A 17,766-nucleotide genomic window follows, 5' to 3' on the forward strand; every position below is an offset into this window, starting at 1 on the left:
CCCTGATGATGTTGATGCAGCGAGGCAGTAAGAGCAAGAAGACAGACTGTATGTATCCACTGTAAAGGTGCCCACGGGCCGTGGCACCACAGGATTACCTCCCTGCATGGATTCCTGTCACGCATGGCTGTGACAGTTCAGCCACCTCTGACGCTGGTGTGAAAGGCGTGCGAGTGTCACTGTGGTGAGTTGCATTCACATGCAGGAGAAGTGTAACCACAGTGCAGGCGGATTCTGGTCGATCTGCCTACATGTGAGCGCTCAGTGCCAGGCAGCTAAATTAAGAGCATCAGTGATTAAGTAAAAGGCTCTTTGCTCTGACTTCTCTCATCTCAGGATAAATGGAAACTGATGAGCACTCAGAACTTGACACAACTCTTCTTTCTCTCTTTTCTCCGAGGCTCCTTTCCATTTCCTTCTCTACCTCCTCTCCTTTCTCTCCCCTCTTTTCTTTCTCTTCTGCCCACTTTCCACTCTCCCTTTCTCTCTTTGCTTCCTTCACACTCAGTTCCTTACTCCTCCCACTTCCTTCTCTCTTCTTTCTTGAGCCTGTCATAGTTTTCCTCATCTCTTCCTGTCTTCCAGTCTTCACTTGTCTGCTTTGCCCGGTTTTCCTCATCTTCCTGTCCGTTCTTTCCCCTCTGTTTTTTCCCTTTTCTCTGTCTTTATTTTTTCTTACATAACTACTCTTGTTCTTCTCGCCTCTCCTCCCCTCTTCTTCCTGCCATTCATCCTTCCTTTTTCCTCTTTCCTCCACAGGCCCCTGCAGTCTTTCCTTTTTCTACACCTTCTCATTTCTTTTCTGTTTCCTGTTTTGTCTGTTCATCTTTACCCTTCATTTCCCCTCTCCCCTTTCTTTTCTTTTTAACTATCCCTTATTTTCAGTTTCCTCCCAATTCCAGTTCCCCTCTTTCATCTCATCTTCATCTTCTTCTTCTTCTTGCTCTCTCTAGCTTCATTAGTTTCCTTTTCATTCCCCATTCCTATATCTCCCCGTGTTCCCCTTTTCCCTCCTCCCACACTCTCACACTTCATCCATCGTTTCTGTCTCACTCCTTTGCTCTTTCCTTGCCTCTTCTCCTTCAAACACCTCTTCCTCTCTCTCGCTCCTGTCCAAGTCTTTCTTCTTTTCATCTCTCTCTCCTCCTCCTCTCTTCTCTATTCCAGCAGTACCGACTTAGTGAGCAGCAGCGGCAGCAGCGGCAGCAGCACCGTCACTCAGCTCAGCAATAACTCGCATGAAAGTGAGGACCTGCTTTTTTTTCTTGACTCTTTTTTTATTTTTAAAGATTTAATCTTTTCTTTTGAGTATTTTTTTCTCTCCACTTTTCAGCTGCTGGTTGTTTTCCCAGTGCAGCAGAATGAGGGTACCATGCATCCCAAATAGGCTTTCTGTCCTCACTCCAACTAGAGCACGCAGCCATATGCTTGTCTTCGTTCCTTCAGCTCACTGGAGTTAAACAGGTCAGTCTGTAGCTTTTATATAAAATTTAAAAGTGGGGACTTTAGAAGACGGGATTTTCTTAATGAAATTTCTCATGCAAACCCTTCATGTAGTGGCAGAGTGTGTTTGGGCACGACCACTGATATCAAGCTGCATGTTTCAGAGGATAATAGTATGAAATATTCAGGATAGTTATCGTCCTGTGAGAATGACAGAAATCGATTTTTGTCAAGAGACAAATCATCTTTTTTTTTCTTTTTTTTGAAACTTTAATATTTGGAAGTTGGTGAAGATATTTGGGGGACATTTCTGTGTTTTCGCTGGTTTTTTTTTTTTGTGACATAAAGACACATGCACTGGTCTTCAGTGAAAATGGAGATCACAACGTCAGTGGTTTAAGCAGGATGGAAGCATCGGAGGCGTTGACGCCTGTAACGGCCACCACGCCGGCCACGTTGATACCAAACTCTTCTCTGGAGAATGTCAGCCAGGCGTCCTCTGGCTCGTCCAGATCTCCTCCTCTACCTCCTCACTCGCAGGTGGCGTCGGTGTTTATCGTGCTGGTGGTCACGGTCATCATCCTGGGGACTGTGGTGGGGAACGTGCTGGTCGTGGTGGCGGTGTTCACCAGTCGAGCCCTGAGGGCACCTCAGAACCTTTTCCTGGTGTCTCTGGCTTCAGCGGACATACTGGTGGCAACTCTGGTCATCCCCTTCTCCCTAGCCAATGAGGTGAGGCGACTGTTTTGTAGTTCCAAGTTCACACAGTTTTCTATGTATTCGGTTCCTGTTCCTTGTCTGTTTACAAACAAGAATTAATAGCTGTATTAGCGCCGATCAGGTCAAATCTCTGAAAGTCCAATAATTTTAGATGTTGTTCAAACTTGGTCTGGAGGTTTCTCTCCATCTCGATTCTTCTCTTGTGAAAAAATACAGTGTTCACTGCACCAACGCAGGGGCTCACCACAGAGCTCCTGCAACGCTGAGTCTGCCGACAGATGAGTAGTCTCTGTGCAGCCCTTTCCTTTCATTTCTCAACATACTGCAGTCTACAATTATTTGATGGTTAAATGAGTTTCACTGGGAGTATCAAGGTTAAGAGAACATGATTTTCTTCATTTTCATTTGAGTATTTATGATTTCCATGATATAAAAAGCCTAAAAAAAAGCTATCCTATTTTTCTCTCTGTCCCCTGCTCATCCTTATTGTCACCCTCAGGGCACCCTCCATTCTCCCCTCTCTCTTCACTTTCATCATCCTCTCACTCTGTGCTCACTGGCTGCTATACAGAATGACCCTCTGCAAGTACCAAGCGTACGGGACTGATCCGAGCCCCGTGAGCTTGCAGCCTTGTGCTGTTTGGTGATGAGGTACATCAGAGGCCAAACCGCATTGATAATGCGTCCTAAGGCACGCCATAATAACAGTAAATCATGTCATCATGTTGATAAATGTTAAGTCCAAACTCAAAATTCAAATTCAAATTTTATTTGTCACGTACACAGTCATACACAGTACGATATGTAGTGAAATGCTTGGACAACTGCTCGTGACCTAAAGAAAACAAAAAAGGAAAAGGCTATGAATAAGATAGGAAATAAATATAAAAATTAAAAAGGGTAAATTTAACTAGGAAGGAATAAAATATAAATTAAGGTTAAAAATGAAATAACTGTATAACACAAATTAGAATGAAGGGTAAATTTAACTGGGAAAGAATAAGATAAAATATATAAATTAAAGTTGAAAATAAAATAACTGTACAACAAAATACACAATACACAATATAGAACTATATAAGAATGTATGAAGAAATATAAATATAAATAAATATATACACAATAACAGCAGCTGTACAAGTATTAACTGGAAATGAAGAATATAGTGACCAGTGTTGTGCAAAAACAATGTCCAGAAAGTCCAGTGTGTGTGTAAGAACTGTATGTGTGGGTCAGTACTGTGTGGTGGTGTGATTGAGAGACCGTATCGCCTGCGGGAAGAAGCTCCTCCTCAGTCTCTCTGTGTTGGTCTTCAGGGAGCGGAATCGCTTTCCTGACCTCAACAGAGAGAACAGTCTGTTGTTGGGATGGCTGAGGTCCTTCACGATCTTCCTGGCCTTGGTCCAGCACCGCCTGCTGTAGATTGAGTGCAGGTCAGGGAGCTCGGAGCGGATGGTGCGCTCAGCTGACCGCACAACCCTCTGTAGAGCTCGTCTGTCCTGCATGGTGCTGTTCCCGAACCAGGTTAAGATGTTTCCCGTCAGGATGCTCTCTATGGTGCACGAGTAAAAGTTCCTGAGCACCTTGGAGGGCAGTTGGAAGTCTCCCAAGCGTCTGAGGTGGTAGAGACGCTGTCGGGCCTTTTTCACCACGGTGTTGATGTGACAGGACCATGACAGGTCCTGCGTGATGTGAACTCCGAGGTATTTGAAGCTGTCCACTCTCTCCACTGGGCACTCGTTGATGACGGGGGTCTGGTAGTTCCTCTCCTGCTTAGTGCTGAAGTCCACTATCAGCTCCTTTGTCTTACTGACGTTTAGAAGGAGGTTGTTCCTCTGGCACCAGTTCTCCAGATTCCTAATCTCCTTCAGGTAGGCCGTCTCGTTGTTATCAGAGATCAGGCCCACCACGACGGTGTCGTCAGCAAACTTGACGATGGTGGTGGAGCTGGTAGTGGCCACACAGTCATATGTGTACAAAGAGTACAGCAGGGGGCTCAGAACACACCCCTGGGGGGCTCCAGTGCTGAGAGTGGTGGAGGCTGAGACATGTCCGCCCATCCTTACTGCCTGTGGTCTGCCAGTTAGGAAGTTGGAGATCCACTGACACATAGATGAGCTGAGTCCCAGATGCTCCAGCTTGGTGGTGAGTGTGGAGGGAATTATGGTGTTAAATGCAGAGCTGTAGTCTATGAAGAGCATTTTAACATAATTCCCCCTTCTAGTGTCCAAGTGAGTGAGTGATGTTTGGAGGAGATGAGAGATGGCATCGTCTGTGGAACGATTTGGGCGGTAAGCGAACTGTAGTGGGTCCAGTGTGTCTGGTAGTGAAGAAATGATGAAGTCTCTGACCAGGCGTTCAAAGCACTTCATCACTACTGAGGTGAGGGCTACAGGGCGATAGTCATTGAGAGGAGCAGGGTGGGGTTTCTTCGGGACAGGAACAATGATGGACGCTTTGAAGCATGTGGGGATCGCCGACTGAGATAAAGAGATGTTGAATATCTCAGTGAACACAGGAGCTAGCTGGTATGCGCAGTCTCTGAGGATACGACCTGGGATGCCGTCTGGTCCTGCTGCTTTCCTGGTGTTCACTCTCTTGAAGGCTCTCCTTACTTCATGCTCGGAGATGACGAGCACGTTTCCGGTGCTGGCAGTATCTTCCTGTTTGCAGCCATTAGCGCCGCTAGCACTAGCATTGTTGGAGTCCTTAGCTGCAGCCTCGAAGCGAGCAAAGAAAGTGTTCAGCTCGTCTGCCAGAGTCACGGCCGCGTTCGTCATACCGGTTGTTGGTGCTTTATAGTCCGTTATTGTCCTTAGTCCCCGCCACAGGCTCCTAGAGTCACTCTGTTGGAGTTGTGACTCTAGTTTCCTCCCATAGCGCTGCTTCGCCTCTTTCACCGCCCTCCGCACGTTATATGACGCGGCTTTGTACGGGTCCATGTCCCCCGTCGTGAGTCCCGTGTTGTATGCAGTGGAGCGGGATCTCAGAGCGTCGCTTCCCTTTGTTCTCCCTCAAGATCTCACTTGGCCAGCTCGGATCCGGAGTTAAAAACTTCGAATTGTGAGTACATTGTATACCAATAGAAACAAGAGTGTCACTGTCATACCTAATGTACCCAATAGTGATGATTTTGCCGATTTAGAAACGCTGAAAACTAACTTAAAAAACAAAGACAAAGAAAAAGTGGTCGGAGCAGTCGTGACGGTGTTCCAGATCTACTGGCGTTTAGATCAACTGGCGTTGGTCGAACAGATGTGTGGCAGTCTTGCGTTTCAGTAGCTCCTACCGACAAACCAGCAAAAAAACGCCAAATGTGTCATCTGTGACACTTGTGAGGTTGTCTCAAACACACTCCGTCAGTCTTGATGCTGTTGAACAACAAAATGTTTAAAAATGTGGCGAGTTTACCTGGTGATATCCTCATGCACGACGCGATCGCAAAAACAGCAAACAAGTAACACCACGCCGATGTTGTTCACAGGACAGCAAGAGTAAACGATCGGGAGACTCTTGTCGTCGTTATCGTTCCCCTCGCACGGTTTATTTCTCCGAATTCAGCGTTTTTGCTTCACAACTAAAGCGAGCAGTTTACTTTGTGCACTAACATGGAGTCGGGTCAACCAGCGCCACCTCTGGCCATGTGCCACAGCCTACAGCCAGATCAACCTGTGACACACATCTGCACCACGTTTGAATCAGTGTCATGCACATTTGTACCTTTCAATTGTCTCTGTTTGTGCGTCATGCAAATAAACCTTTGAAAAGAATGAAATGATATCATATATTCCTTATTGGCCTACATTTGTTCAAAATCCCAAATTATATACACAAAGTCATAGAAATCACCACTCCAATTGGTCATCATGATTTTGATATTGTCTTTTTCCATAACAATGAAATACACCTTGGACAAATATGACACATCAATATTTCATTAGTGTTGTAACATCACATGTCGTTAGCATAGTCTGCCTGTGTCTTCCCTCTGCAAACGAACATTTCAGAGTTGGTTGTTATATACAGTCTGTATAAGTGTGGTTAATCTAATAAACATTTGTAAGGAGATGGCAGTTACTGTGAATGTACTGCAGGTGATTAGTAATAAACAGTCAGACAATGACCCTGACAATCTCATTCAATCTTGCAGATTGAATGCACCTTCTGTGGAAAGTGGTACCACACAGTGTTGTGGACAAATGTTGTGGGTGCTAAATAAACAGAAAAAAGTGATCCCTGTTGTCTTTGCTTACTGATTGTTTTTAGTGTTGACAATCCACATTGCTGCCATTGCATCTGTCAACATGTTTGTGGGCAGATTTGGATGTACCAGGGGTAAGTGCAGCCACTCAGCCTCTACTCAATGTGATCATAGCAGCAGGTGCAGATGTGTCACAAGTTAATCTAGTAGTAGGCTATGGTAGTAGTGGACTGACCTCCATTGGAGACTGCTCCAGCTGCTGTGTGATAGTGGATCTGCTACAAATTGAAGATCATAAGCAAGTTTTGGAAATTAACCCTTGTATTATGTTGAAGAACAAACAATTGACATTGATTTTGTTGCGGGTCATTTTGACCCGTACTGTGTAAATCCACTCAGAATTATCCAAAAACTGCAATAAAACAATAGCAACTTTATTTTCCATTAGATAAACATGTAGAACACAGACATACAACAGTTAGACTTTCCATAACTATTTTAGGAACAATTTGGTTTTTCGTTCTTACAAACACATTTCTTTTGAACTTGCCCAACGTTCTCAGTTTTTCAATGCTCAACATTTTCAATTTTGTCCACATGCTGGACAAAATGTGCTTTCTGCAGATGTACTTCTTGCATTCCTCACAGAAAGTGCTTGTTTTCAAACAGGAATCTTCCTAACTAAGATTTAAAACAAAGGATTTCTACGTCTCCTCCAGTCTCACAAACAGATGACAAACCAAGCGACACACCTGAGTCACTGACTTTCTTAAATCCACTCACTCTCACTGGCTGTTTATTACTAATCACTGTGTAACTGCTGTGAATTCAAAGTAACTGCCATCTCCTTACAAATGTTCATTAGATTAACCACACTTATACAGACTGTATATAACTCCAGCCATGTTGATGGATTGCCTATATTGGCTGGAAATATTAATTTCCAGGGAACAGACACAGACAAACGATGCTTACAGGATGTGACGTGACAACACTAATGAAATATTGATGTGTCATATTTGTCCAAGGTGTATTTCATTGTTATGGAAAAAGAGAATATCAAAATCATGATGACCAATTGGAGTGGTGATTTCTATGACTTTGTGTATATAATTTGGAATTTTGTACAAATGTAGGCCAATAAGGAATATATGATATCATTTCATTCTTTCCAAAGGTTTATTTGCATGACGCACAAACAGAGACAATTGAAAGGTACAAATGTGCATGACACTGATTCAAACGTGGTGCAGATGTGTCACAGGTTGATCTGGCTGTAGGCTGTGGCACTTGGCCAGAGGTGGCGCTGGTTGACTCGACTCCATGTTAGTGCACAAAGTAAACTGCTCGCTTTAGTTGTGAAGCAAAAACGCTGAATTCGGAGAAATAAACCGTGCGAGGGGAACGATAACGACGACAAGAGTCTCCCGATCGTTTACTCTTGCTGTCCTGTGAACAACATCGGCGTGGTGTTACTTGTTTGCTGTTTTTGCGATCGCGTCGCGCATGAGGATATCACCAGGTAAACTCGCCACATTTTTAAACATTTTGTTGTTCAACAGCATCAAGACTGACAGAGTGTGTTTGAGACAACCTCACAAGTGTCACAGATGACACATTTGGCGTTTTTTTGCTGGTTTGTCTGTAGTAGCTACTGAAACGCAAGACTGCCACACATCTGTTCGACCAACGCCAGTTGATCTAAACGCCAGTAGATCTGGAACAACGGCAGCCGACCTCACCAGCGCCATTCTTGTTTATAAAACAATATTTACAGTATGTTAAAATATGTTGGCCTGATTTAGGCGTATGACAGGTGCAATCATACGACATAGAACAGCTAATAAGGACACTGGTCTTGCAGGAGTTATTTAGTAATACATAATAACTCCCGATGGCATTCATTAGAGTACACAAAAGCTCACTTCCCTCAGAGCGGGTCACCATATAATACAGCTTAGTGCTTCTTGTGTTGCTACGTTTTCAGCTGAAGCCGCGATCAATACAAATGACTGCTTGGAGTAAGGTGTAGCTGCCAGTACAGCCCAGTACCAGTCAGACTGTGCTGTGGACTCAACTATTCTGCATCATTTGTAAGCCTCCACTATTTTTTTTTTAAATTAAAGTCCAGTCACCCAATAAATTTATTTAGGCAATTTATTTTTTTGGAATTAAAAAAAGCTTTTTGTCATGGTCCAAGAAAACCCAGCGTTTTGCTTCTCTTACTCTGAAGGTACTTCGTCTCATGTGTTGTGTTTAGCTTTGCGTCTTCTGTCTCCAGCTGAGTTCCCCATGTGTTTCCTGTTCCCTTGTTGTTCCCTGTCTAAGCTCTTTGTTTCCTTCTGTCCGGCGTTGCGATCTCCCTCATGGTTGTGTGAGTCTCTGTGTGTTCAGTTCATTAGATTTTCCAGTTTAGTTTTGTACAGTTTATTCCTGTGTTTGAGTCTCGCCTATGAGTCTGCCTTTGGGTCCTTTCCTGCCTGCAGCACACAGCCGATCATGACACTTTTCATCCCAGCATTTCAACGTGCCCTCCTACCATTGTGACAAAGTCTGTCCCATTTTCCGCTCCATTACCGCGAGATTGCATCAAATAGGAATCTCATACCCAAGTAGCTCATCTGTTTGAAATGACCCTCAAAGCCTGTGATGTTCAAGAAACCTGATTGGGATCATTTGCATATCCTGCTGTAAGCAGCCATCAGAAGATGTGTACACTGTGGCTGTAAAGAGATAGACATGGTCAACAACAATATTCAGGTGGGCTGTGGTATTTAAATGACGCACAGCTGGTAAAGAGCCAAAGTGTGCCAAGAAAATATCTCCCATCACCGCCATAAGTACCTCGAACCACTTATTCAAGGCAGGATGGATCTATGCTTTCATGTCGTTTCAGCAGAAATCCAGACTCATGAGATCAGGCAACATTTGTCCAACCTTTTATTGTTCACTTCGGTGAGCCTTTGCAAACTGCTCTTAGCTGACAGGATTAGCACTTGGTGTGGTCTTCTGCTGCTGTGGCCCAAGCCCAGTGTATGATGCATTCATAGATGCTCTTCTGCACACTTTGGTTGTAATGAGTCGTTGTTTGAGTTACTGTTCCCCTCCTCTGAGCTGTCTCCTCTGGGAAAGACAAAGATTTTTTTTTTTCTAGAGAACTGCCACTAACTGGATGTTTTGTCTTTTTCCTGCCATTCTTTGTGAACTCTATAGATGCTTGTGTGGAAAAATTCCAGTAGATCAACAGTTTCTGAAGTACTCAGTTTTCTTTTCTTTCCTTTCTCTCCCGTTCTGATGCTTGGTTGGACCTTCAGTGCAGTGCAATGATATGCACTACACTGACTAATTTACTGTAACACAAACACATATTTATTCATATTCAGTGCTGATGTACACAGTAACATATTTTTTAGAAATGTGCATTACTAATTTTGAATCACTTCGCCTCTGTCAGTGCACCCCAGGGCGGCTGTGGCTACAATGTAGCTTGCCATCACCAGTGTGTGAATGTGTGTGTGAATGGGTGGATGACTGGATGTGTAAAGTGCTTTGGGGTCCTTAGGGACTAGCAAAGCGCTATACACATACAGGCCATTTACCATTTACCATTCACTTAAAGCTGGATTACCTCACAGGGGTGTCTAAGGAGCTTGGAAAGAAAAGTGTCTGGACTTCTTTAAGTTGCTTGAAGACGTTTCACCTATCATCCGAGAAGCTTCTTCAGTTCTAGGGTCAAAAGGTGGAGAGTCCCAGAGTTAAACCCTGTAGGACTGTCCCCCCCAAGAGGGCCAAAGGACCCCCTAATGATCCTCTACCTAATCACACGATCCATGGTGTGAAAGCGGGTGTGGGTCACAATCAGCCAAGGTTTCAGGTGAACCCGCTGTGAAACTTAGCCCCAACCTATCATGTTGTTTTCTGAGGTCAATCTGGGACTCTCCAGCATTTGACCTGAAGAAGCTTCTCGGATGAGAGGTGAAACGTCTTCAAGCAACTTAAAGAACTCCAGACGCTTTTCTTTCCAAGCTCCTTAGACTACGATGACCTGGATGACTGAGAACCTTCACAGACTCACGAGGGTGTCCACCTTCACACCTCAAAGAAAAAAGCTGTAACAACTGGGAATCCTCCACTGAGTCTTCTAAATTAAGTCATGTGAAATGTTCACACCAGTGTGTGAATGGGTGGATGACTGAATGTAGTGTAAAGCACTTTGGGGTCCTTAGGGACTAAGTAAAGCGCTTTACAAATACAGGCCATTTACCATATTTACCATTCACTTGGATAAATGACAAATAGAAAAAGGGCAGCTTGTGGTTTTTTTAATCACTGCGATTAAAACGCCAACAAAAGAAAGCAGTGTAGTGGAAGATATAGTGAAGCCTTTAGTTTACTTATAAAGACTGATCCAAGGACTGTGAATCACATGGTGCAGACCTTTTTACATATTTTCTATTAGCAGGCTTTTAGGCTTTCAGTGACACTGGGGAAACACTGGTAGGAGACCACAGCATGACCAGTAATGCAACTGTGTGAAAATGAACTGGTTGCTTTTGAAATGAATGCTTCGAAGTTGGAGACCAGGTCTACAGCTGCTGTTCAAAGCGACTTTAGTACCTCAAAATTGCAATGCAATAACAATAAGTACTTTATTCATCTTTTCATGGCTAAAGATGAAAATAAATACTTAAGAAAAAAATCCTGATTGAGGTTGTCATAATTCATGCATGACAGGGTTAAAGGAACCCTCCAGCATTGGGCCAAAAACATGCACTGCATGCACATAAAGACTGCATCACAATGAAGCCGGGGGTAAATATGTGGGGTGGGAGCTTCTGGTGCTGAATTTTGAATTAGTATCCAGGTGTGGATCAAGAGAAGCATTTCCATCCACTTGTTTTTAAAAATGCATTTCCGATTTGACCTTGCAATACCCAGAAGGAAAACAGACATTTTCAAAACATTTGAAGCATGCAGAAGAAACAAATACATGATATATAATGCACAAAACATACATGAATGTATGTAATGTTCACAGCAGCTTCTGCTCTGCTGCTGAGACACAAGAAACGTTGAAGACATTTCTCCATTTTTTACTCTTTGATTAAAGCACATTGAATCAAATCATATCCTTCCCTCATCTCCTTGTAATAATTGCAGCCTGCGGAAGTGTGAGCCCCATCAGCTGTTTATGGCAACAAATTTACTTCATCCATCCATTCAGTTTCTACTTCTTAACGGGGTCTGCATGTTGAGGGCAGCAGCAAAGATGCCCTGACACCCCCTCCAGCTCTTCTGGGGAGATACTGAGGCCCAGCTCAGAGTCCGTCTCTTCAGCGTGTCCTGGATCTGTCCTGGGGTCTCCTTCTAAAACACGTCACAACAGGAACACCCATGAGGCATCCCAGTAGGATGCCCGAAGCACCTCGTGGCTTTGACTGATCTCCTCGTCTTATCTCTAAGGCTGAGCCCCGACACAAGAAGCTCAATCTCTGTGATTGGATTCTTTCAGGTGCATTCACCTAAGCACACAGCTTTCTTGTCACCACAAAAGACCGACACATAAATTCACTCATGCTCATACATTTGCATAAAGGTCATGGATGGAATTATTTCCTAGATTTTCTCGAACACCGATGGGGATTGAGCGCAGTGTGTGAAATTAAAGCTGGGATTGAGCAGTCTGAATGTTGACGCTCTGAGGTCAGGGACAACTCTAACCCTAACCCCAGGAAATCAGCAGGCTTTGTGTTTATTGAAAGGCAAAGTCTTGGCAGACCTGGAACAAAGACATGATCGCTTTGCTGACACGCAGCAAAAGCTAATCACATATTTACCAAAACATCAATTTTGTTGTTTTTTTTTTTAAGTGTAGTGTTCGGTTAGAGCGAGGGTCAGGATCACCGCCTTCAGTACGCTGATGTAGACCTCAGAGGGTTATCGATTCCTCCTGTGACTGAGGAAGTAGAGCAGGTCATCTACTACACCAAAGGTCAATTATTGGAGCTGAGCCTCATCCAATCCTTAATGGGCAAGGTAATGTACCAAACCCCCGATGCATCTCTCAGATTGTGAGTGTGCATGTGTGTGTGAGGGTTAGTTAGAAAGGTCTTAAAGGGATCAAATGATGCATCGTGGGTATGGGAGCATGTGGCTTGTTGTGAAAACCCCTGAGTTTGCAGGAAAAACCTGTATAAGTAATACCAGTGAGTACTGAAACATGTGCTGGGTGCAAACACACAGAGGTGCCTGTTGGTGTAACTTCAGGTACATTTTTAATATCATTATTTTTGGTGGTGGACGTGTGGATTTTTTTTATTCACGTTAGAGAGAATGCTCTTTTTGCAGAATCTCATAAACCCATGTTATTTACAACAGAACATAGAAACCATCAAATGGTTCAATTGAGAAAATGAAGCATTTTGAGTCATTTTGTTTTTGATGGTAATAACACAAAACAGCTAAAGATGCTCACACGGAGCCATGGTTACCACAGTCTAACATCTCCCATCTTTGAAACATCGGTCAGTAAATGTTTGGGAACTAAAGGGACAGTTGCTGCAGGAAGACGAGTGTTGACCCATTCTTGTTGGATAGAGGATCCTAATAAAATAAGATGTCCGTCTCACAGGAAGTAACAAAGGTCAAACCGACCATTAGGGCTAATTTACTGCTACAGAGTAGCCGACGATCTGGCGAAGAGTGAAGGTCTGAGCTGCTCCTTAAGTACTGCCGATGACCTGCAGGTGAGGAGAGGCAGGCGAGGTAGACAGGAAGTAGAAAAAACACACCTTACACACTGACGGACAGCCTGGACCATGATATTATCACTGAGTAACTGAGCGGGGAAGCCCAGTCATGGCTGATATGGAGAAGCGTTCATGTTTTACTTGGAAGTGTTTGTTGTCCTTTGAGCTGGAAACATGAAATGAATTTGAACGTCTTACTGAGTAATGAAGAGACGCTCTCTGGCATTCTGCATGAAAACGTGTGAGAAGTAGACTGTCAACATCTTGGCTTGTTAAAAAACGTGACAGATAATTCTGAACAATTTAATTAATTGTTTCCCCTCGCTCAAGTTCGGAGGCACCTGTTTGATGTGTAGCTGCTGAATCCACTCTGATGTTCTCCTCTGCTCTCAGCAATAACTACCTGGTGCTTTGTTCCTGCTTTTCTTTAGCTATTATTCCTTGAAATGATCCTGCAGCTGTATTGTGTTAGACATGGCTTCATATCTGTAGTACTTTCTGTTCCTTCCTGCTCAGGTCTTTGTATTCACTCTCACACCACCGTCATCCTGGTACTTTGAGCCGTCTTTAGTCTCCTACTTAACTGGTTACATTGTAACTAGTTCTTACCTAGTCTCGTCTGCTACTTCTTTCTTCAGCTGAAGGATGGGTGGAGTTATGAGGGGAGTTATTGGGGGTGTCCAAATTCATGGGCTGCATCCAGGTCGATTACATCACAGCGACGCAATGAAGGCGGTCCAAATTTGCGTCCTCCTTTTCCCCAGATTTGAAGGATGGGTCGGGTGTATCCCTCGTGGGATTCATAGCGTGGCTCAGACGGCCAATTCCAGTTTCCAACAATGGCGGCAGCTACTTAGTTTTAATATTACTCTTATTACTCTTTCTGGGTCACAAAATAAACTTTTAAGATATTTTCAAGTGAAAATGTTGCTGTGTAAACTTCAAATCACATATTTGTAAAAGTGCTCAGACGTTTTTGGAGACGTCTGTTACCCACCAGCTCAATAGCTTGCCGGGGGTTCAAGGCTCACTAGAGCCGGCGAGAACGGCGAAGTCCCGGCAAATCGTTTTCAGACCCCTGCGGTCTTTCACTACTCAGGTTAAACATGATACATAAGTCACTTAGATAACTTAAAAATGTTATTGGCTAGACCGTCCAATTTCACAGCCACTCACTTCTGGCCTACCTGGCCTTCGGAGGACCCGGCCCACGTAGACTGCGAAGGCCGGGTCCTCAGGAAGATGCAGCCTCTGAATTTGGACACGGCTATTGTACCAGGTACTCTGACAAGGAAAAGAGATGAGACTGGAGAGAACACAAAGAAACTGCACTAATATGTAGACTTACCAGTTAACTACCAAGCCCTTATTTTAACCATCTAGCATGGCTTATGTTCCCTGCTGATGGATGGTCATGGTTACAGTGGTCTTTGATGTTGTTGTCTTGGACTGCAGTTGGTGGAGATGAGAAGGGGGCCATTCTAACCATCAACCACACGGTGCTTCGCTAGGCACTCGGAGGCTAATGAACAGAACAAGGAGTACAGGCTCCAGCTGCAGTCCAACATGTTGGAGTCTTTCAATGTGACGGGAGACTCACTGGAGAGACAGACGATTGTACTAATCTATTAATTATTAGAAGTTAGGCAATTTACAGAAAAGGCATTTCATAAAATGAGATGTTTGCAACACTTTTAAAGTGCGCTTGTGTCTTGTGTATAAATGGAATCTGTGAGAAATGTTGAGCTTACACCTCAGTCTACGGCTGAGTGCTTATCTTCATAACTGTTTATCTGTTCTTGAAGCCAGCTTCACCCCGCCGCCTGAAATTCAAGAAGTACGATGTTCAAAGAAAAACGATGGAATATTCCATGGTGATCCTTCCATATAAAGATTTACAGTTTAACAACAATAGTGTTGAAATGAAACTACTGATTTGTGCTCCTGGACTTTTGTGGCTTTCCCTCCCATTTATCTCGCTGTCTGTCTTTCTGTTTACTGCACTTAAAGATCCTGCTGTATTCTGTTATTTCAGTCTGCCACAGCTATGATCAGCAGCTTGAAAAGTAAGAAGAACTGTTGGCCCAGTTTTAGGAATTGCTGTTTATGATTGTGTGCTGTGCAAATAAAAACAGTCAATTTATTTTAACCCTCATCTAACATGCAGGCTCATTTCACACCTCTAAATCGATAAACTAGGAGTGCAACAGGGTAACATGTGCTACTTTTTGTTTTTACCAAGCAGGTCATAAAAAACTGAAGTACATGAGGGCAGATGAAAAGGGACATTGGAAAAGGACAGACTTGGTGCTAGCAGAAGCTGGGGGGGGGTTGATGAATATTTCTGGGAAAAGATTACTGTTTTGAACTGGCTGGAGGAAGACCAGAGCAGCAGCTGCCGTAAGAGCCTCCAGAGTAAAAAAGCAGCAGCCAGTGTGGCAGTTATGAGGTTTTGACAGAATATTTATACTGCAGTGAAATATTCGATTAAGCGATTCCCTGCTGACAGATGCTGATTGAGGAATAAGCACTTTTCTTCGTACACGTCTTAATCACTTTGTCCTCCTTCCAGGTCATGGGCTACTGGTACTTTGGTTCCACCTGGTGCTCCTTCTACCTGGCTCTGGATGTCCTCTTTTGCACTTCCTCCATTGTCCACCTGTGTGCCATCAGCCTTGACCGATACTGGTCCGTCACCAAAGCGGTGAGCTACAACCGCAAACGTACTCCCCGGCGGATCAAAACGATGATCAGCATCGTGTGGCTCATATCTATTGTCATCTCGTCCCCACCGCTGCTAATGACCCACAAAGAGGATCTGGGGACGTACGGGGAGAATAACACGCACACACAGGAGTGTCTCCTCAACAACCAGACATGGTACATCCTCTCCTCCTGCCTGGTGTCCTTCTTCGCCCCGGGAGTCATCATGATACTCGTTTACTGTAAGATATACCGCGTTGCTAAGCAGCGGGCCTCCACCGTGTTCGTGGCGAAGAACGTGATGGAGCGGCAGCCGTCGCAGTCCGAGACGTGTTTCGTGGGCACGTCCAGGGTTTGCCAAAGGAAGGGCTGTCCTCAGTATGAGCTGGACAGCCCGCGGCCCCCCGCCCGACACAGTTCTTCCAACATCGACAGCAACAGCAGCACTCACAGGAGAGGAGAGCTGGATGAGATCGACTTAGAGGAACGGAGCTGCCAAGGTGAAATAAAAACATCCTTGTCCTTTTCCTCATCACTCCGCTTCCCCAGGAGAGGCGGTGGGAGGATGAAAACAGATGAGGGAAAGGACGCGGAGGGAGCAGCAAACAGTTTGAAACCCCCTCCTTCTGTGCCCCCTCCTTCCTGTGCCTCCATATCGTGGGCATCATCGGACCACGGCTCCAACCATTTCCTTCTCCCGTCTCCGGTGCCCGTCCGCAGCAGACACGCGTCTCTATCCAAAAACAAAGTGGCTCAAATGAGGGAGAAGCGCTTCACATTTGTCCTGGCAGTGGTGATGGGCGTATTTGTCCTCTGCTGGTTCCCGTTTTTCTTCACTTACAGCCTCCACGCTGTCTGCAGGGAGAACTGCATCATCCCTGATACTCTCTTCAACCTCTTCTTCTGGATCGGGTACTGCAACAGCTGCCTGAACCCCATCATCTACACCATTTTTAACCGAGACTTCAGAAGGGCCTTCAAGAAGATTTTATTCCAGACTCATAAACGAACCTAAGATGTCTGAGCGTGTGTGTGTGAGCGCACACACTGACACGCATTAAAACGCAATTGTGGACACGCAGTTTTAACCCTGTTTTCCACTGTGCTGTCATATCGACATTAAAGGGCTTGTCATACAGCCGGAGCATTGATTCATTATTCAACCACTCACTAATTTATTAAATCATCACTTTCTATTCTTGTGTAAACCCACAGAGGAAGATGATTAAAGGCAGGTGTTTCTGCCTCCTTGATGCAATAACAGTTCAACATCACAACCTGGATTGTGCCTGAACTTGAATGTTAATTAGAGGAAAACGTCCACAGGGCAGCGAACAACGTCCCCGTGGTTCTTCCATGTCTGTAGCAAGCAGGCAGACTGCCTCTGCAATCCTGTTATTGACCGAAAAAAGGCTTTAAGGAATGTGAGGGGTAGAACAAACCACTGCGCTTTGAATAACACACTGTGCCTGAGAGTAATTAAACACCACTGGCACAAAGTTTAAACTTTAACTTTAGGTGGAGACAGAAAAAGCTGTAAGAAATGTGCCAGTTTTTCATGCAGCGACAGTGTTCTGTTGACACTATACAGCTTGGGGGCAAAGGCATTAAAATGCATGCACAGCTACAGTAGCAGGCGGCTGAACAGAAAGAGAGAGAAAGAAAAGGCAGAGCTTAACTACACCCAAGACTCTAACCACTAAAAATAATCAATCTCAGGCTCATTCAGCATTGGATAATTATCCTCTGACGTTTAAGATTGAAGCTCAGGACTGCTGGTGATGTAACTCAGCTTTTACCTTTCTACTGTATTTGGTAAGGAGCTCGAAGGGGCCGACATGAAGCTAAGCTGCAGATAACTGGACAGACAGTGCGGTTAATCAGGCGCTACCACAGTTTGTGCAAAAAAAAACCCCCCGTCATAAATGACTTTTCAGTTAAGATAAAACA

The 17,766-nt window shown here is 44.4% G+C and overlaps 1 protein-coding gene across 1 annotated transcript; it reads left to right on the top strand.

Annotated features, from left to right (window-relative positions):
- Window positions 1-1,848: 1,848 nt before the first annotated feature.
- On the top strand, window positions 1,849-16,940 carry LOC309711901 (alpha-2Db adrenergic receptor-like; the record flags this gene model as incomplete). Its single annotated transcript, XM_082542444.1, has 2 exons — window positions 1,849-2,175; window positions 15,686-16,940. 2 exons carry the CDS (start codon window positions 1,849-1,851, stop codon window positions 16,829-16,831), a joined length of 1,473 nt encoding a protein of 490 aa, XP_082398570.1. The 3' UTR covers window positions 16,832-16,940.
- Between the last annotated feature and the right edge of the window lie 826 nt (window positions 16,941-17,766).

The sequence above is a fragment of the Aulonocara stuartgranti genome, assembly GCF_965226115.1.
Source record: "Aulonocara stuartgranti genome assembly, chromosome: 1".
NCBI lineage: Eukaryota > Metazoa > Chordata > Actinopteri > Cichliformes > Cichlidae > Aulonocara > Aulonocara stuartgranti.